A 22,389-nucleotide genomic window follows, 5' to 3' on the forward strand; every position below is an offset into this window, starting at 1 on the left:
ACCCCAATTATCTGATCTAATTGGGACCGGGGCCAGATCAGATAATCAAAAATGCAGAGAATGGGCGGGGCTTAGGCTGTCAGCTTAAAAATTGTAAATGTATCAATAAAATGTGCTCAATGGATGCCTATATATATTGTGGGTAGGGAAACTAAAGTTCAGCATTTCATTTTAATTGTGGAAAAACTTGGATTTTTATGTTTTTTATTGATGAATTTTGGTTTTTTTAATCATGGGAAAACTAGGATCCCTGGTTATCAGGTAGTTTAAGTGACATGATATACCATAAAGAGCGAGACAAGGTTGGTGAGGTAATATCTTTTATTGGACCAACTCTTGTAGGTGGAATGGATAAGCTTTTGAGCTTCAGAGCTCTTCAGGCCTGGTGAAGGTAAACAGGGTGTCTGAGCAGGATAGTTAGTCAAAATAGGAGGCAATTTCATCTTGCTGTGGCATCTGACCAGGGGGTTATTTTTTTAAGCGTTTTGCTTCCTCTTAGATCCCAGATTAAGGCACCTTTTTCCCTTTGGGCAGCGGCTGAATCTTATGTGCAGTGCAGGCTCATAGGGACCATATACTCAGGCTGCACTCTGGTCACTCATACCAACCATACTACCGTTATTGTACACTGTCACTGAATAGACAGAATAGGTCAGATTCCTTTGCCTGCTTGCAGAGGGAACATGCAAATTGCCTTTCCCATCACCTAGTGGAGATTTAAAATTATGAAAATGCACTTGTATAAGTAAAGTGTCTTTACTTGTCAGATATGGGATGGCAAAGAAACTTCAGGAAAATTCTGAAAAAAAAAAATTCAAGCTTGTAAAATTCATGTCTTGATTTCCACCAAATTCTCTCCTCCCCCCAATCAAACAACAAGATGCTGTGGAATTGCAGGGAAGTTGATTTGGTTTTGGGGAAGCTGAAAATGAGATTTATGACAACAAACTGCCTGCTACCTGAACTACGGAGCAACTGGCAAGCAGCTGCTATAATAACACCTGGAGTAGCAAACCAGTTTTTTGGGAGGGGGGTGGGCTTTTAAATAGCATATTTAGATTAGGTCTAACTGTTACCTCATTAAGGGTCAGATTCTATCCTCTAAATATGTAGTGATGTTCACTGAATGTCTTTGAAGACCTGTTCTTTTACAGGCAGTTGCTGGGCAGTTTAAAAACTGGTCCATAGCATAGTGAAATTCGTTCGTTAACTCCTGTGTTACTTTTACTATACTGACACTAATATTAGTTCACTGACTTTAGTATTGATTGCACTATATTTAATGGAACTCTACAAAGTACAGAGAATTAAGTGACAGCAGTTAATAGCAGTGTTATGTTTTACCTTAAGCATGAACTGTCAGTTTCTGTAAGATACGGGTGTAGCGTATGTGTTTCTGATCTCTTGTGTAATCAGCCATGAAGAAGCTTTCTAGTGCTCTGTTCTTGGTCCATCTTGATGGTGACATTTCTCCTTACACTCTATTTCTCTTTAATACAAACTAGTGCTATTACACCAGAGACATTAGATCAAGTGCATGTTAAAGAGACAAAAGTGTTTACAACTACAAGATAGGAAACCTTATTTTTGCAACACTTACTTTGCATTAGTAATATTCTTTTGCCGTCCAAAAGATTTGCCATTTTTGCTAATTAGTGGAAAATACCATTCACTGTGACCCATATTTACCTTCTGCAGTATGACACGCTCCACTTACACTCAATTCCTGGCAGCTTTTTCTTCATTTATAAGCAATTTTTAGGTCTGCCACATTAAGTGATATAGAGGACAAATGCCTGAAGCAGCAGAGCTTTTTTGACAGTAGTAGACTGTCACCAATGGAGAGAGGAAAAATTGTCCTCCAAAGAGTTTTGATTCAAGGATATGTTGTTCACTGAGTGTTGCTGTAAGAGTTACCCAAGAGCATTTCAGCCAAGCATATAGAAGTGTTCACAGAGGCTATAGTGAAACTAGTGAGTTATCTGTCCATTTAGCTAAGCGCCAGCACTATCTGTATAAAGGCAGGAGTGATGATAAAATAAACATGAGGATAAACAAACAAATCTGAGCAAAGAAAACTACAGTAACTTGGATCGAAGCCAGCTTATTATTAAATAGGGATGCCAATGCTGATTCACTGACTTGTATGGGTTTTAGAAGGATTCATAGTGCCTGGGGCAAGATGGGATTAGAGCTCCTTTCTGACCTGACCCCTTGTAGCCCCACCACATAAGGGGTTCTGTCCCTTATCCCTCCCTGATTTCTTTCACCCTTGCCTTCCTTTGACCACTTCTCTCCTGTTTTCTTGCAACCTCCCTCTCTATGTTCTCTGTTTTTGTTACCCTGAACATTCTTCTGATCTTTTGAAGGCCTCCAAATTCCTTAGCAAGTCCAAGCTCCTCATATTGTCTCTGTGATCTATTCACTCAACATCTTCCCTGCAGTGGCTCCTGCATCTTTTCTCTATGGCTGTATCAGGCATCAGTCAGACATGCCTCTCTTGCTGCGTTGCAGCATTCTTCACTTCTGCTCCTAAACTGTTCTGTACTGTTGCTTGTGTGTGCCCATTACCATGTTTCATCCTAGAGGTGGCTACAGCTCAATAGTGAGTAAAATGATTTCTATAGATAGCTTTTAAAGTGCTTTAGAATCCTTTGGGATCAAAGGAGCTATTTCAATATAATGATTTTATATTGAAAATAGCTGAGATGTCTAACCTAACTTAATGGACAGTTTTAGTGTTGATGTCTGAAACTTTAGTGGTAAACAATAGGCTCAATTGTCTGTTACCCTGCACCATTTACACCAGGGCGAAGTGGGTAGCAATTTATATCCACTTTACACTGGTGTAAATTACTACACAGAGTACAGGACCACGGAGAATCAAGCACAATATCTTTCTGAAATATCAATATTAATTTGTCATTCATGTAGTAATATTAAAGGCTTCTAATGAGAATAGGAATCTAAAAGCAATACTCTGTATTTATAACTGGAAACAACGAATGTCATACAAAAACATTGAAGCACTGCATTTTACATTAATAAAACACTTGTAGAAAAATGGACTCTTCACTTATTGAAGCTCTGTTATTTATATATGGAAGTATAAATTAAGTGTTTTATGCAGGATTGTTACCTTTACAATGACAGATTAATTTTGAAAATGTAAAAAGTTTGATTTTCCAGGAGACTTTTTATTACTGAATCTGTTTAAAAAAGAACCCTCCCATCCAGTCCCAAACAAACCTCATTTTCTTCCCCTTCTTCTTCCAGCGGATTCACTTCTTTAGGAGGTATTTTCACTTGCTTTAAATATGCCGTTACTAACATCTAAAAACAATACAGAGGAATGTAGCAAAATGTTTCTTGGCCTGTTTTGACATCTGATGTTTGTGTTGTCATCAGTGTTTACAAGGGAGTATTTAGCAAGTGGGTTAAAGGTGAATTGATTTAAAAAAAAAAAGTTTGCTTATGGAATTTGAATGCCAATAGGAGGAGCCATTGGGCTGCTCCAGATGACAATTCTTCTGTTATTTCTTTCTTGTCTTTTTGCACGTTATAAGTTGTGTCATTTGGTATCTGTATGATTTTGGGATTTTTTTAATTGCTTGGGGCTGCCCATAAAGGTCCCCACAGCATTTTACCCCTTCTAACTGCCCCAGCAATGCTCCAGTATGGCTTCATTGCACTGTCCTCTGCCAGAGGCAGGAGGAGAATGACTCTTCCTTTACAAGCTGTCAGCATCACTGGCTGAGGGGGGATTAATCATGTAAGACTTTTCACGTATCTTAACTAACATTAACACCAGGTCTACACTACCACTTATGCTGGCAAAAGTTATGTTGCTCAGGGGAGTGAAAAACCACAACCTTGTGTGACATAAATTTTGCCAGCCTAAGTGGTAGTGTGCTCAGTTCTATGTCAGCGGGAGAGCTACCGCCGCTCGTTGGGGATGGTTCAATTATGTTGACGGGAGAACTCTCTTCTGTTGGCATAGAGCGGCTACCCAAGCGATCGTACAGCGGCACAGCTGCATCGGTACAGCTGTGCCGCTATAAGTTTTCTAAGTAGGCATAGCCTTGGTATGAAACTCCATAACACTGCTAGCCTTCAGGAGCCAAGTCCAAGGGAGTGCCCAGCCTAATAAACATCGAGAAAACCTAAAGCTAGAGACTTCCACAAATGAGATCATATTATTTTCTTTAAGAGCCACTGATTTTAGTACAATATTAAGACTAGAGAGAGTGGTAGAAGCTTTAGAGGCCAGGACCTTACAGAAAGTGTGCATAATTATTAATATATATTAGTATGTATAAAATAAAATGATTTAACACATGTTGAGGGATCCTATTAAATGTATTCTGCTTCTGCTCAGTCTTTTGAAGCTGTTTTTATTTTCAGCAACATTTACCTAATTCAGAAAGAATTGCTGTTTGCTGAATGCTTTGTCTTCCTTTGCTGTATGTAATTAATCTACGGAATTCTAGACTGATGTCTTTGATTCCGTTTTGTTTATTTGTTTGCTGTACAGCTGTGCATTTTCAGATGCTGATTAGATAGAGGGCAGCCGCCAGAGAATCACATGTATCCAATATGTTGTGTAGATATTGTGACTTCTGTATTCAGAAAGACTATTGGTTGTAAATTAGTCACTCATTTTCCATCTTCCTCTGATATGACAATTTATTTTTCTTTTAAAAGTTCTAACAACTTTTAAATAGTGCTGTTCTTCATGATTAAGAAATTTCAAACTAAAAATACCATGATAATTCCTACATGTTTTAAAGGCTTCATTTTATGGTAGGGCCAGTTGTGGCTATTTGATAAATCTCAAACACATGCGGCTTTTGGCTAGTTTCGGAGAGATTCTCTCTCTTTTTTAAATGCTCTCATGTGGCTTTGAAGCTCACTTTAACATTAGTGGGAGTTCATTACATACTGTCTCTAAGGCCAGGAAAATAGACACACAAAAGGAAAATAAAATGGTAGTACTGTTTACAAAAAAAGTCCCATTTTAAATTCCATTACAAAGCACTTGGAGGTATTTAATCACTTTGAACTGGCTGGCCATTTGTATCCTGACTGAGTATAAGACACAAAGGACTAGTTTCTCCGTAAGGATGTTGGGAAGGGAGTTCTGTACTGTAAATGCATACTCCAGGGACACATTTTCCTTCAATTATAGTAGTATGTCAGTTGAAGGACATTGAATGTATGATACCATTGTTACAATGGAATTCTGGAATGATTTTATTTCATTAGAATTGTTGTATATTGAATACTAAATTCTGAACATATATTTTCACCTTCAAAGTCTGGTGCCATACCATCAGATTTGAATTTGATTCCTCTTATGAAATAATAAGTATATATTATATAAAGAAGGAACAAGAAAAATGTAAATTAAGATTTTATACTAATAAGAGCTGAATATTCTGTTTTGGTACAATGGAGGAGAGTGAAGAAAGTGAAATCTATTGTTTAGCTGATACATGTATATGGGTTAGAAAAGACAAGAAATATGGAACAGAAAATAAAAATGAGCAACACTAAAATCTAATGATCCAAGAAACAAATTACATTTAAGCAAGGCTACACTATCTGTATTAGATATTGACAATAGTACCGCCTTCTTCTTTGTACACTTGTATCACTGATGCGAGTACAGCTCTGGGAATAGTGTTTAACTTCTATTACAGACCCAGCAGAGGGACCACAAACTGTTTCTTGTGGGAGCCTTGCAGCCACCCACACCACCATAAAAAAAAAAACCCAGGAAAAAAAAACCTAAATAAAAAAATAATGCAACTTCTTAAAACTTCTGGGCAATAAGAGTGAAAATTATATATTACAAGCTAACGATTTGGAGGTTTTCCCCTTCTCCTGCTCCAGATTAAACACCTTTTAGGTTTGCCAGATTTTGGGCTTTAACTTCTTATGTCCCCTTCTCCCCCGTCCCTACCTTTTACCCTCGCCTTTATACATATTTTTAAACTAGCCTATTCCATCCTTTTATTTTGCTCCTATTTATAATATTTGATTCAGGCTGAGTTGTGTTTGCTTAAACGACTAGCAGGAGGCACTGCTAGACTCTGTTCTCATAAAGTAGGCATCCACTTACTGATAATTTCCATTCCTAATAGTGAGCAATATTACAGTGCAACATATGCGGTTTCTAGTTGGATTCTTACATTCTGAACACTGGTTGCCATAGTTACCCTGGCATTTCAGAATGGCTTTGTTTCAGCAATATTGCTGCACCATTCTACAAACAGCTAAACTGCATCAGCCTAATGCTATGAAGTTTTCTATGAATTTTTTTAGGAAACCCACATTATCCTGGATTTAGCATGAGAGAAGGAATAGAAGCCTAAACAATAAGGGGTGCTTTTAAAACAGTGAGAATTAGAAAAAACATAGACAGTATGCCCATAATGACCCCTAAGTTCACATCTTTAAGAGATTTTTCATTTGGAATTTTAGAAATTAATTTTCCACTTCTGCAAGGATATTTCAAGGAAGATCATTATTTCCTCTGGGTGAAATTATAAGGATTTCTTTCACAGACATCTCTGTCAATCATTCTCAATCTTCTCCAAATATATTTTTTTGTTAGATGTTTGAGGTAGATTTAAAGGTGAGTTGAAATGCTTTTCTTAAAGGGAAGATAAAACCGAGTTTAAGCTCTCAATAACTGTATGTATTAGAAGAACAAATGAATATATTCTAAAGCAAATATGTTCTAAAGCCAAATGACTCCTTCCTTATATCTACCAAAGCTAAAGTTGTATTTCGCATGTTGCAGATGGTATTCTCCCTTGTGGCTCAAAGAACAGAATTTTCTTGCACTCCCATTTCTGTTATAGGCTTCTTTGTCAGTTCTTGTAGGAGGAACACAGTCTGAGCAGTAAATTACCTTTCAGATTATCTTGTAATAACTTAACTTTTTTGAGGTACCGATAATGTTGCACCAATTTAGCTAACCCACTATAACTTTGTGTGTGAATGTAACTTGCCTTTGTTGTTTAAAGTATGTTAAGAGTATCTGCATACAAGGTTGCAATGGTAGCTAAATTGGTGCAAAATCGCACCTCTGGTATAAACCAGTGCAAATTGTGTGTGTAGACAAGCCCTGATGGCTCTTCATCTCTGTACGGCTCTGCTGCTTTGGGAGAGATGTGGGTGGAGGCAGAGGAAGGACAAAGGAAGAATGACAGGCTGTGTTTGTCTGGCTTTGGTTGGGGGTTTTACTCTATCTGTTAAAAGTTTCTGTGTCTGAATAAGAATGTATCTTCTAATAAGAGGGTGTGTGGATCTCTTGCCCCCCCCCCCATCTATCCCATTTTTGTAGAGGATTAGGGAACCGGGCCGTTATGTAACTCCCACTTCTGTTAACTTGGCTTAGAGTATTGTTGTGGATTTTATCAATGTGACCATACACGGATGGAGATACCTGATTTTTTGATTCTCCAGCAGGCCCAGGGCCCTTTCCTGTCTTCATTACTGTGAGTTGGGAAGGACTAGGACCTATCTTGGATGTCTGCTGCCTTTTAGGTTACCAGATAGACAGCCTAGAACTGGGTTTTCAGGAATAAAATGAAGACAATCCCTTCCTCTCCCCTAAATAGTGCTTGGTCAGTCTGGCAAATTGGATTAAATGCCATTGTGAAACAAATAAGTCCTGAGGAACTTGGGAAAGAAAAATAAAGTTCAAAGCACCAAGTATTACAGCCTGCATTGGTGAGATGCATCCCAACAGCTCTGCTAGCATAGCACGTACCTGCTTCTCTAGAATTTTGAGGGCCAGTTGCAGACAGATGTGAATGTTGGGAAGAGCTCCTATACTGTAAAGTGCATCTGGATCTAACAAGGACTGTAATGGTATAACTGCCAAGAATACAGAACAGTGACCAATGTCAGAACATCTAGAACTAGTGTATCATGTCCCTGGGGTTATATTCAAAATAAACTTAACTTTGTTTTTATTGTCTAAAAAAAATAAAAGACACTTTCTGAAACTCTTGCACCTTGTGTTATAGCTTCACTATCCCTGCCCCTTATATATCTCATACATATCACAAATGATGACTAGGTTGAAGTTGCGGTTGGGCCAAATTCACCTCTTGTGTAACCCCATGGAGGTCCTTGCATTAAGGACCAGTTTGTCCCTTTGTGTGTTCTCTTGCTGTTACATGTTGCAAAGCTGTACTGACTTCTTCCTGTTCTTTTTTAGAAAGAATTGTTTTGTAGCAGGGATAACTTGACTTGTCATGCTGAATGTCAATATAGTCACTGCTTTTCATCCCATTTTGGTGTTCTTCAAATGTGGACATAAGGAACTAGCCCGTTCCTATGCTGCTGCTCCATAGTTAAGGTTGAAGCAAGCTTTTCATTATAAGCCTGTCTTTAAACTCTAATCCTAACTTCTCTCCAAATACATCACCATATAGTCAATTGCATTTCATAACACCAAATTAATATTCCAATTCTATTAATGAAATGTAGTCCTCTACTCCAACATACATCATGATGAGAATTATCGAATTCTGCTATAGTGTCCCCTGGGACTATATTCCTTTCAAAGTCTTAACTATACATTCAATAAACAACATATAACAGTAATCAGTATGCATTCAACAGCATATTTCCATTACAGAACAAATATGGTGACAGTCTTTAATTTAGGTGAGTGTTGGAAATTGGTTGGGGGTATTAGTGAATGATTGTATGGCAATGTGGAACTGACTGGGTCCGTTAACTGTTAATTTTTTATCATTTAATTTTTTTCCTTGAAGATGTGTAGAGTTTTTAGAAAGAAAGTATAACTTTTTGCGTGACTGTCACAAGGCATCCCTTCACCTGCTCTGTGAGTACTGCTGTCTAGCCTTTTCTTGTGTCTCCTAGTTACAAATCTGTGCAAGCTGTTTTCTTTCACCATGTGTGCATTTAATCTTCAGTTTTAAAACAAAGAACCACAGGTATACAGCAGGAGGTGATTGCCACACAGCTTTCTCTTCTCTCCTCTTCCACGCTCATCCTCTAAGTCCCTTTTACTTCCTTTTCCTCCCAAATATATATCCTCCCAATTACAGTACTGAGCCAATTGCCTCATTAGCCCAATAACTGCCACCCAAGTGTCAGTACAGAAATGGGTTAATTGACTTTAATTAAATCTCCAGTCTTCCCAGTACTGTAGCAACCTCAGTGCTCAGGATGCTACCTTGTCTCAGTGGGGTATAGCAGAGGAAGGTTAGCTGGATTTCACTGAAACACTATCAACCTTAACATTATAACTTTTTTTTTTTAAAAACGTTTTGTTTGGGAATAACTTTTACTCTTCAGTGATTTCCAGAAGATCATTACATTGTATAGAGACAAGATAGGTGAGGTAAGCTCTGTATAAGCTTGAAAGTTTGTCTCTTTCAGCAGCAGAAGTTAGTTCAATAAAATATATTATCTCACCTACCTTGCCTCTCTAATATCCTGGGACCAACACTGCAAATTACATTGTATGTCATATTCTGGTATATGAAGTAATAAAAAGGGCAGAGGAATTAGTTGAAATTCTGTAGCTAGGAAGATGACTAAAAGCCAAGGGTGAAGTGCTTTGCTTTAACTTGCAGTGATGGGCCATGCCAATATGATCTGTGAGAGATAATGTGATTGCCTTGTTAGCTAGTAATCAGAGAGGGCCCTGTCTACCATTTTCAGCTGTGATTGACAATCAGCTTGGTCAAAGTTGGTTGAATAAATGAAGCCAAATTGTTTAAATATACCATAGAGAGCAGTAACATTAAAGCTGAGTGGAGAATGAATTATATATGCTAACATTGGTATATCAAGAAGATGGGAAAGATTCTGAGGAGGGTAATTGACAGGTTCAAATTCTGCTATCAAAAGCAACAAATAGGAAAACAATATAACTTTCAGGTGTGGGAATTTTGAATAAAATTACAACAGCAAAAGCTGTGTCTTGGCTGATGCACAGGGGTGGAGCTCACAACATGCGTTGCAGAATTGTAATGTGCATACCACTGAAGCAATTATTAATGCCTCTAGAGCGGACTATCTGACTAAGTGTGTCAGATTCTTGAAATGGACATGAATTGCCAAATAAAATAATGGGCATAAATTAAGCTTGCGCCTTGAATTTATTCGTGTCTCAGTAAATTAATCCTTCAGCTAGGCACAAACAGGAAAATGGAAGAAGCATATGGCTGAGACCTCAAATGTCCTAGCATTAAATGTTCCATTTGTCTATATATTCAGTAGAGGCACAGCAGCAGAGAAACAGTTTGAAATTCTATGGTCGCAAAAGCTGACAAGAAGCCAAGAGTCACTTAGCTTGTCCGTAACATGATGGAACAGACTGATGTGACCTGTGGGACACAGTTTAAATTATTGGCTTCCTATCAAGAGCTAGAAAAGCCTTGTCAGAGCAGTTTGACTATGATTGATTATTAATTGGGTCAGAGTTGTGAAAACAAATCAATTCATTTTTATGCTCTCTCTTCTGGTTTTGTTCAAAGATCTTTTTTGTTCAGACTTGGAGGGCATTAAATAAATGGCCTGAAGAGTTAAGATTAATTGTTTACAGGCACAGTCCCAAGTTGTTTTGTACTGAAAGCTCCAGGGACCAGATTCTCTTGTCATCTCTGCACAAGACTGCAAAGAAGGGGAGAAAGGTGGCTTTAGCCACTTTTATGGTTCCCAAATCCTGTGGCTGTTGTGCATTTGCCCAGTGCCTGGCATAAATTAGAGACCTGAGGCTGCTTATACCAGCTAACCATAGATGTCAGTATTATTAGGGTACAAGGGATGCCTTAATAATGTTTCCTTTTCCCTCTGCATGAAGCGGGCATGGAAAAAGAACCGTTAAAACAGGTTTGTTCTACGTATGTATTCCCCATGTGACAAAGTTCCTCCTCTATCTTGGTGGGTCCTGCGCTTATCGGCGGATTTTCTTTCCTCAGAGATTCACCATGTGGGTTGGGGAACGGCCCAGAGAGACTTTCCCCTCTGGAAGAACCCACAGTCCAGGTCAATTGGGAGGTTTGGGGGGAACCCAGGCCCGCCCTCTACTCCGGGTTCCAGCCCAGGGCCCTGCGGACTGCAGCTGTCTATAGTGCCTCCTGTAACAGCTGCATGACAGCTACAACTCCCTGGGCTACTTCCCCATGGCCTCCTCCAAACACCTTCCTTATTCTCACCACAGGACCTTCCTCCTGGTGTCTGATAACGCTTGTGCTCCTCAGTCCTCCAGCAGCACACCCTCTCACTCTCAGCTCCTTGCGCCTCTTGCTCCCAGCTCCTCACACTCCCACCACAAACTGGGGTGAGCTCCTTTTTAAAACCCAGGTGCCCTGATTAGCCTGCCTTAATTGAGTCTAGCAGCTTCTTCTTAATTGGTTCCAGGTGTCCTAATTAGCCTGCCTGCCTTAACTGGTTCTAGCAGGTTCCTGATTACTCTAGTGCAGCCCCTGCTCTGGTCACTCAGGGAACAGAAAACTACTCATCCAGTGACCAGTATATTTGCCCTCTACCAGACTCCTGTACCCCACTGGTCTGGGTCTCTCACACCCAACATAGAGATACTCCTCAAAGGGATGATTTAAGATGGGTTTAGCTGCCAGAGTAGGCCCAAGGTGCTGATCTGTTTGTTTATAAACTATATTCTGAAGTTTAAATCATGGTTTAGACACTGAAGAACCAGTGGCATTTCAGAAGAGTCAGGATGTTAGTCCTACCTTTGGGTAAATCCAGAATTTGATTTGCGTAAATACTCACTTGATTTGCTCCGAGTGGGGAAGTCCCTTTCCCCTTCAAACTGTTGGGTAACGTTCTGGTGCAAAATGCAGCCATGTTCCAGCCCTGACGTGCCTACACTTCATCCATTGTGAAATGGCTTCTGTGCAGTGTTTGTAAAGTGCTTTGATATCCTCTGTAGATGAAAGGTGCTATATAAATGCAAATTTCATTCACTTCAATTCAATTTCATTTAATAAATAAATAAATTTCTCAAGTTTTTAGTGGGAAGGGCAGTCTGAGAACCAGCACAGAATTTTTATTCTGAATATACCTGTGGAGCGAAGGGTTAAGGCCACTGATTGTCTTTCAGAGCCTAACGGAATTAATTTTCACACATACAAAACCACATTTTTTTTCTCTTTGCAGCCTGAATAATAATGGAATGAGACCAGAGCTTTCTAGCTCTGTTATGTTGTGCATGTTACTCCTATGAATTAGGAAGTGGCGAAAGGAATGCATTGCTAAATTAGTGTTTTGATTATTTTTTCAAAGTTATTTAGTAAATAAACTGAATTTTTAATTGAAGTTGCAAATAAAGGAACAGATTCACTAGAAAAGTTTCTAACTTTTTTTTAAATTTTCTTTCTTTTGCCTAATATAAGTTAGTGCTAATAAGGATTTCTTTCATGGAGGGAAATTAAACTTAACCATAAACAGCCAGAAAAATTGCTGTAGTGTATATTGAGTTTAGTAAGGGCTCAACGTGCTGTTAGAGTTTGTTTTTAATAGTTAAATTGTTTAATGTCAGTGGGCGTTGATGCTAAATTTTCACAGGATAGGATCCTAAAAGTACTATGACTGGAAGCGGAAGTATAACATGTTTGTCTTGAAGTGATTTAATCTCCTAATACAATATCTACTTGCGAATAATTCTCTATATGACATATTTAATTAATGGCACCTACACAGATTCGCAGGAGGAAAAGATGATAATTTTGAACAGGTAGGAATGACCGTGTAGTCCATTTTTCAGGAGAATAGCCCTAGAGAAGTGATTTAGAGAAAATTAATGTATACATTTTGACCAAACAATATTTTGATTTATGGGTTACATATTGTGTATTTGGGAAATTGACCTCATGAATATAGCCTTTCCTGCTAGGGTTGACTGGTTGAAGTTGAGAGGCTTTACACTGTTTTAATGCACTGTTTAATTTTTTGAACGACCTAGCTTTTGACACTAGGATGCAACAGTGTGGTATATGTAATTATGGTAAAATTACCCTTTCACATGTGCGAGTGGCTAATGCTGTAGGGATAATTTCTCTGCTCCAGCTGATAAATTCAAATAAACATTTCGCCTATGATTGTTCTGTTTGCAAGCTTGCTTGTTTGTTTAACTTCAGTTATTATTTTTCTTTTCTTTAAAAATAATACTAATATCCAGGAGAAAATGACAAATACGATTTCTCATTCCTTCTTTCTGTACCTCCTATCACAGAGCTAAAAAGCTGTCCATTTGCTGCTAATAAAATGAACAAAATAGTATAAATAGGGCCCTACCAAATTTAGGTCCATTTTGGTCAATTTCATGGCCCTAGGATTTGAAAATTAGTCAGTTTCACATTTTCAGAGGTTTACATTTGAAATGTCATGGTGTTGTAACTGTTGGGGTTCCAACCCAAAGAAGGATGTGGAGGGGTCACAAAGCTGGTGTGTGTGTGCACGCGCGCACGGGGGGGAGTCTGCAGGATTGCCACCCTCACTTCTGTGCTGCCTTCAGAACTGCTGCCATGGAGCTTCCTGTGGCGGGGGAGGTACCCAGAGGTGGGTCTGATTCCCCCACTGAGAACAGCTGTGCAGGGGAAGAGTAAATCCCGTCCCTCCCCAGCCCGGGGACTAGCAGTTGGAGCCCTGGGAACCGTAGAGCCCCCAGATGGGGTGCCCTCAGCCCTGCCCCTTCTTCTCCCCTCCAATAGCTAGATTTCATGGGGGAGGGCTTATTTCACGGTCCATGATATGTTTTTTCACAGCTATGAATTTGGTAGGGCCCTAAGTATAAATTATAGTTGGCACCTGGTTGATACTGAAAAGTATAGTACATCTGCTTCACTTTGTATTTTAGAAATATATGTTATTTATTAAAATCTGGTAACAGGGCCGGCCTTAGGGAAAATGGCACCCTGGGCGAACTTGTATTTTGGCATCCCTGGCCCCTGTGGGTGTGGTGCCCCCGCATTGTCCCTGGCCTCCGTGGGATCCCCAGGCTCCCCTTTGCCCCTAACCCCTGCACTGTGCTCCCTTTGCCCCAATCCCTGCACCCAGGGCCGGCTCTAGGATTTTTGCCGCCCCAAGCAAAATCAATTTTGGCCGCCCCCCCGCCCCATTTTTTTCTTACCCCACCCCCTGGCCCCACCTCAACTCCGCCCCTTCCCCAAATCCCCAGCCCTGCCTCCTCCCCCCAGGCTCTCAAGCCTGGGAGGGAGGGGGAGCAGCGGCGCGCGAATCAGCTGTTTCACGCGCCGCAGCCGCTCGGGATCTCCCCCTCCCTCCCAAGTTTGAGAGCCTAGGAGGGAGGGCGAGCAGCGGCGCGCGAATCAGCTGTTTCGCGCACCGTGGTGCATGAGCGGCGGCAGCAGCGGAGGTGAGCTAGGGCGGCCGGGGCACATTTTTAGGGGTGGCATTCTGGCGCCGGCCATGCCGCCCCTAAAAATGTGCCGCCCCAAGCACCAGCTTGTTTTGCTGGTGCCTAGAGCCGGCCCTGCCTGCACCCCCTCCTGTGCCCCTAACCCCTGCACCCCTAATTTCTGCACTGTGCCCCCTTCACCCCTAACCCCTGCACCTCCCTCCTGTGCCCCAACCCCTGCACTTTGCTCCTGCGCCCTTAATTCCTGCACCCCCCTCCTGAGCCCATGTGGGGAAACTAACCTGGATGCATAGAGCAGCTGGCATTGCTGCTCGCTGCCCCCCTTGAGCATTGCTCCTCCATGCACCCTAGAGGGCTGTGGGGGGGAGCGAGGAGGGATGTCAGGGCTCCCTGCGTAAGGGCAGGGCATAGGGTGACTAGACAGCAAATGTGAAAAATCGGGACGGGGTGGGGGGGTAATAGGAGCCTATATAAGAAAAAGACCCAAAAATCTGGACTGTCCCTATAAAATCGGGACATCTGGTCACCCTAGCAGGGCAGGAGAGCAGCAGTTTCTGATGCTCGCCTCACAGCCCAGGTTGGAAAAGTGACACTCCTTGCTCTCCCTTCACAGCCCCCTAGGGGGCGTGGAGGAATGTTACAGGAGACAAGCAGTATCTGTGCATCACCGCTCCCCAACCCCATGCTTCTATGCTGGGAGGAAGCAGGGAGAAATCTGTACACACACACCTCTGCCCGCCCAGTTTCTGACTCTACACTGGCAGCATGCCCCCTTGACCATGATGCCCCTGTGAGGTTGCCCTGGTGGCCCACCCCTAAGGCCAGCCCTGCTGGTATTGTTTGATTTTTTTCCCCTTGTTTCCAATTAGGAGTTTTAAAACAATGTAAAGCTACTGTATTTAAATTTAAATATCCTGTTCTGAGCGCTCAGTTTTAAGTTTGAGCCTGAGCTCAAGCATATGATTCAGTTTGGTTGAAAAGCTGCAGTCAACATTTGGAAAAAGTAATACTTTAAAGACTGCAAATTTAAATTATTATTAATTTATGTGTGTCCAGAGTTAACTTAGTAAATTAAATTTGAACAGTAATTATTTACAAAAGAGTAGTGGCAAAGAAGCCACATCTTTCTCTTGTATTTATTGAGAGAGAGAAAATTGAATACATTTTTTTTAAACAGCTTTTACTTCACACACTAGCAGAGGCCCCAACTTTGATATCTTACAATAAGCTCTTCCCATTGAAGTTGGGCATTAGATATGAAGCGTGGACTTTACTGATGTCCAGAATGCTGTTCTCTGAAGGGCTTATATTTTTATTTGAACTTCTACAAAGATAAGAAACTTGTAGATGTAGCCAATCTCTTTCAAAATCTGTATTATATCTTTTTTCCAGTTTCCATTTGGTCGGCGCTTGCCCTGTGATATCTATTGGCATGGGGTATCATTTCATGATAATGACATATTCTCAGGTCAAGTCAACAAGTTTCCAGGTAATTAATCTTGTGCTTGAAGTTAAAGAAATGCTGTCTGAATATTCACGCACCTTGTTGGTAATATGCTGGGCAGTTACCACTTGTAACAGTCTGCAAAATATGAAAGGTTTCATCTTATTTTGATCAAAAGTCTGGTGTTCTCATCCTGATGCAAGTAAATGCCTGATTATCTGTTTCACCATCAAGGAGAGTGTTTGCCGCTTGCATAGTGGTGATTACAGTTGCAATAACAAAGTCTTAAACAAATGGTGCCATCTTTTGTTACCTTGGATCTTCCGTGGACCTTTCGTCTAGATTGTATTCAGTCTTTTGCACTCTCCTATTGATAGCTTTCTGCAATTATCAAATATCTAAATTCTCAGACACTATCATGATAATTGGTAGAAGTCTTTTACAGTACAGTAGATTTGGATCCTGAGGTTTTGATAAAGTAAAAGGGATGCTAAAATTAACCAGTAGTTAAGTAAAGTGAAAGGACCTTTTGGATGCTACTGAAAGCCTTCATTAAAAAGAAGATAAATATGAAATGAAACCGGGCTTCATAGCTTCTTATATTGGGAGTGGACTCCAGATGCCCAGATAAAAATCTATCAGATCAAATCATAGTCCCATTGAAATGAATGGCAAATTTCCTATTGTGTTCATCAGTAGCCGATTTGATTCACAGTATACCATATTCTTCATTTGTGAGTAGTTCTATATTGAAAAAAGATGTTCAAATTGGATCACTCGGACTCCTGTTATTGGGCATGTTTTATGAATCAATAAGAATTAGAGATTTAGTTAAGACATGGTATGAATACCAGAATGGGTAACTCAAGATCTTTATGGATTGAGAGTATAACGGGACACTAAGGTTGTTTGAAGAGTGGAGCAGTACATATATAGAACATTAATTCAGAGAAACCTGATCTTTAGGTTGTAATTAAATTAAAATAATTTAAACAATTCTTGTGTGTCTTGTAACATCAGTAAAAATGCTCCTTCTTAGAGGATTTGTTTCTACTAAAAAATAAATAAATCTATTTTGTATTGAGCTCTGGCTTGTTTCTGGGAAAATCTCAAAGCACAGTTCCTTAAATGGATTTTTTAATATTGAAGAGTTCATGTCAACTCTCATCTTATTATGACTATTCTACTTTCTAAAGATCCCTTATTTCTCATTCAATTCCAGTATAGATCCCGCTGAATAAGAACTAAGAGATTAGGTATTGACTTCTCTAAGCCCTTCACTTCAGATATATTGCTGCTGTTAGTATGCTGTGTGAGTAAGAAACCCCATATATAGAACTTTTTGCTCCACTTACTGACTTTTGTCCGCTTGTGAGCAAAAGCGGACAATGCACCTACATTGGTAAAGCTCTATAATTTTCTGGTTGTTTAAATCTCATGCCATGTGTATGATATTTACCCGAGCTGTCCCCTGCCTCCCATGTGGTGAGCAAGAAGGAGGCAGAGTTGACAAAAACAGGTTAGCGAGATCCTGAAGTCCCTTCACAATGCACTTTTAACTCCCAGGAATGTTAGTGGGGCCTGATCCCATGATCTGCTGAGCACCTCCTGTGAGGTATTCAACATTTCCACCTCCCATTTACTTCCATGAGATTTGAAGGCTCTTGGCAGAATTGGGCCACTGAAAGACTAGACCTAACAGTTGTTTTATATGGAAAGAAAGATTCTTCTCTTTGACATACTGTAATGGTTTAAATAAGGGTAAATATATTAGGAAGGTACAATTCTAATTGTCTGAAGCAATTGATGTCTCCTGTTCCTTCTCTGCAACACTGGCAAAATAAGGTAAAAATTCCAGACTGGAGCAAAGAGTCAGTTAACTTTTGGACAAAAATTCTTCTTCCTTGATTCCCAGTTATATTTGGTCAACTACCTTAAAGCTTTCCCAAACCATGTGATACGGTGGTAAGTGCAGTATAAATAAATACCCAAATAAAAAGCTACAAATCACTCAGTATCACTAGTAGCTTCAAATATTTAGTTATATATTGAAAACAATGGCCAGAGCACAAACATATGGTAAGTACCAACACACAGGCTTACTTTACTTTGCTGCACAGTGAATAATCTTGAACACTTCCAAACACTTCTTTATTTTCTCCAGGCATGACAGAAATGGTGCGTAAAATTACCCTGAGTCGGGCAGTGCGAACAATGCAGGATCTATTTCCTGAAGAGTACAACTTCTATCCCCATTCATGGATTCTGCCAGAAGAGTTTCCCCTCTTTGTTGCTGAGGTAGATCAATTTTCTCCATATTCTCTGAATAATGCTGCCAGTAAGATATTTGTGACCATGTCATTCTTCACTTACTTTACTTTCATATTGGTTAGACTATTTAAAACTACATTTGTATTCCATGGAATCTATACATTCTTTTCAGTTTGCCTCAGATCAGACATAGTTTAATTGAGCTGCTCTTACTTGTTATGCTCTAGAATTAATATCAAAACAACTGTGCCACCTCCTCACCACCAAAAAGGGTATTTGAATGTTAAACACAGCAGAAATTTAAACTCCTTTCCCCAGCATATTTTACTGAGCTTAGAAAGAGTGAGTAGCAGGATGTTCTGAGACTGGACTCTGTGGAATGTGACATCTCACCAACGTCATTTTCACTGAAGTCTTTTTAGTATATCCTGTGTGTTTTATATGAATCCTTCCAAGCTGTCTCTCCTAATGTGTTCGGTGTTTATATGTACTCGCATATTCCTCTGTGTTTAACTGGTGTTTGAATGAGTTGTTTAAATGTTCAAAATGTATTGTTCTGTTGCTGCTAGTATTTAAAAATATTGTATGTTTTTATGTTAACCCTGTCTGACTCACCCAGTGCATTCTTGCATTCTACAGTATCCTCTGCTTGGAAAAGTGAGCAGAAGAAGGTATAAATTTTATTAGACCTCTACACTCTGTCACTTTTTTTTATGATACTTTTATCAGCAGTCAAGTTAAATTCATGATAATCTTCTAATGTGTACTCTTCCAGTGTGCTGGGTCATCTTTCTGACACTGTACTAATGACAGTAAAAATGAGCAAGAATCCTATAGTATCCTCAGCTGTCGATGTAAAACAGATTTGTAAAAGGAGGTGTAAATTGCAATCAGATTAGGTATTGCAAGCATTTGAGTGAAGACAATTTGGGAGTAAACTTTCCAAGTAATACACTGGGTTGTAACTGATTCCTGTGAGAGTCGTGCTAACTCCTAGTTATTATGCACTGATTATTTGGGCAGTGCTGCAAATAATACCATAGAGCATACCATAGAGCAATTTATAAGGACAATACCTTTAAGCTGTCAGCAGGTGGCACTGCAGATAAACAAATATTTCTCTCTGTGTAAGCGCTCATCAATGTGAAGACGATTTTTGGTTTCCATTCCAAGAAGAGCAGATGTCCAATAAAACATTGCTTGGCGTTTCCCTTGCATGTGTTCTTCCATCTGTGTTTGAGAAAAGTATCATTTTTGTTATCAAACAATATAGTTTATGCTGTAAGAGTTTATGTTCTACTTAACAAAATGTTTGCAATGTAAAAAATGAATAGAACTCTGTATCATAAACCATAAATGATTGGGATGAGCGTGGAGAACATGTCACTTGTAGATTGGTGAGGCCATTCCCAACAGGAACTCTCCAAACTTCGCTTTTTCCATTGTTTTAATTGTCGTGGGAATTTAGTGCTGGTGAGGAGTTGTTGAATTGGCAACCCCTGGAGATTGAAGTCTTCTGTTTATCCAGACTGGTACTATACAGAATGGGCAACGTCTGCACAACTTTCCCCACATTGTTCTCCCACTGATGCAGCAAGATGACCTCCAAGTGTGAGAGGATATTTGGTGTTATCCATGTTTGTGGCCTTGTGATGTGAGATATTTTCTCTTGGAACTAGACTCAGACACCAAACCGCTATAAGATTTGTCTGTATTTGAACAGGCAACCTAAAGTTGCTATATCATTAACAATTCCCTGAGCTCTCAGATCTCCCTGCTTCTTTCTGCTGAGCCCCCACAACTTGCCAAAATAAAATTGCCTGTTATATATATTAACATTCCACAGATTCTATGGACAAGACTCTATGGTCATATTGTGCATGTGTATAAATAACTGGACCACCCAAGTGGTGTCCATTTTTTCCCATTTCTGTCCTCCCCCAACTCTACTCCCAGTCAGAGAATACTGCAACCACTTCAGTAACATCTTCCCTGATTTAAAAAATAATAATTGGCAAGAGAACTGCCTTCTTGACCATTTGGTGCATTTTTTCATCACACCAGACATAGTGATGGAAGACGATTTGAAATCCAGCTTACTTAGCAGATCTGGAAATATCTCAAGGGTATTCACTCTTAGCAGTTTGTCCTGTTAAATAAAATGAAGAATTCTTAGACTTATCTTGGTGTTTCCTTGTTAAGAATCTAAGTGTCAAACAGAATTGGAAGCTAGTATGCAAATATCATTGTGGTGGCTTATTGCCTGCCAAAAAGACCTATTTTGTGTTCTAGATCTCCTCAGCTCTTCTGTAAAAATGTATGAACTTTGCTTGAAGTCCAAATTGGATGTCATCATCCAAGGTTTATTCCTTTGCTGTACTCTTCACTCCCCTTGGGTTTGTCTAAATGGGGGAAATAAGGCATGTCTGAAGCTATTAAAGTTGTGTTAGTCAAAAACACAACTTTGCACAAGATGTGGATGAGGTCAGTCATGCTGAAAATGTATTATATGGTCATGGTCAGTCTTAGGCCCCTTCCCTCTTCCCAGTGTTGACCATGACCAGCTAACATTTTTCAAAATACAACATGCCTTAAGTGCAAAGTTGTGTTTAAAATTGTTAGTTAACTCATTTTCCAACATGACTTATTTTTCCAGTCTGTACAAACCATGACTGTTCAAATAAAGTATTTGGAGGCTTCCGCTGGTTATAAAGAAGACTTTCAAGAGTTGCCCTCAAGACCAAGAATTCTATTTCCTTGAGGCCAGTCAATCTCCTAGAAGGTAGATTGATCCATTCCCAGATCCTCCTCCTCTCTTTACATCTCGTTCTTGATGATTGGTGTATGTAAGATGGACTGGAAGGCTTAAGGAGAGCAGTGAATAGTTTCCAGGACAGAAACAGGGTTTTCACCTCACCTGGAAATGTAGGGAAATGCCTTCCTGCTTTATTACTGGTCTTGAAATACAAATGACTAAGAAAAGTATATAGATAAAATCCAGACATCTGTCAGTTTCAATGGATTTACCCAAATGTCTGCAAAAGTTGAAAAATGATGCCCTTTCTGGTGGAAATGGATGGATTGTGGAAGGAGTTCAGTAAAGGAAGGTTGATCTTCATTAATAACACAAATAGGGGCTTTGAATTAGCAACTTTGCTGTAACGAATAATTTTGGTCTTGGGTTCTGAATTTCCTTTGATGGGCTACCCTGACTGTGTGTGTGGGATTCCTTTCTCATTCTTGCATTTTGCATTCTCTCCCTGATATTTTCAGTAAACAGCTTTGTCTTAAATGTAACAAATAAACCAACGCTGCCATTTTTTTAATGAGGCTGAGTGTGCTGCATCTCTCTTCAGCCAGCATGGATTGAAGTGTGATTCATTGGTGTTTTGTCTAGACAGACTTTAGTCTGAGACACTGCTCATTTTTTCTTTGGTCAGAGAAATGAGTTACTGTCATGTTTGATGTTGGAGCATACAGGATGGAAGCTCCTTGCTTGAGCCCTTTGAAGATAGCAGGTTTGGAGCACCTGGTTTATTAGTGCTGATACAAAATATTTTCCTCTGTCTGAAGGAAACAGGTGTTTTGTTCTGAACTTGAATAGCAGTTGAAATGACTGTTTAAAATACAATATGGAACAAGCAGGTTGCCAGTGTATCCTCAAAATAGTGGTTCCCAAAAAGCACTTTCCTCTTCAATAGAGAGCCCATTCAGCAGAGCAGAAAAAGCCTGAGGCAGGAGCAGCAGAAATGGGGAATGGGAGACAGACAGATTGCCTCTGTCCTTCTAATGGAACAAAAGTGTGTATGGGTGTGTGTCTGTGTGTGTAAAATTATAGCAGGGAGTTTAATGTATAAGCCTGACCAAATACCCCTTTTGTGACATTAACTTTCTAAAAGTGAATAAAAAACTGGAATATTCTTATGGAAAGCTCTATTCTGTAGTTAAACATAATTGAGAAGACAGTTATTCCCTTGTGGATAAAACCATTAGAGGCCAAATTCTGCTTTCCTTATTCTCCCATCCCAACTAGTCCCATTGATCTCATTGGATTTCGCCGTATGTAGAAAACATGGGAAAATATCTGATGTCTATTGCCTCCCTAGCCCTTGAAGTGACCATCTATTCTGATAAAGGACCTTTCATTCCATTAAGATTAATTGACCCTGAGAAAATCCCTAGTTTAAATAATTAGATTTGAATTCACACAATAGTGAGAAGGAAGAGTGGTGTGGTTCCCAATAAAGTAAATGAGTCTTATGAAAAAACTTCTGCA

General features: G+C 39.7%; 1 protein-coding gene across 2 annotated transcripts in view; it reads left to right on the forward strand.

Annotated features, from left to right (window-relative positions):
• TTLL11 (tubulin tyrosine ligase like 11) overlaps positions 1-22,389 on the forward strand; it is a 111,114-nt gene that overhangs the window by 4,911 nt on the left and 83,814 nt on the right. For both annotated transcript variants that reach the window (XM_065418926.1, XM_065418927.1), the window contains exons 2-3: positions 15,791-15,887; positions 18,007-18,140. In XM_065418926.1, the coding sequence (XP_065274998.1) occupies positions 15,791-15,887; positions 18,007-18,140 (231 nt within the window). The remainder of the gene's footprint in view (positions 1-15,790; positions 15,888-18,006; positions 18,141-22,389) is intronic.

The sequence above is a fragment of the Emys orbicularis genome, chromosome 18 (genome assembly GCF_028017835.1).
Source record: "Emys orbicularis isolate rEmyOrb1 chromosome 18, rEmyOrb1.hap1, whole genome shotgun sequence".
Classification (NCBI taxonomy): Eukaryota; Metazoa; Chordata; order Testudines; family Emydidae; genus Emys; species Emys orbicularis.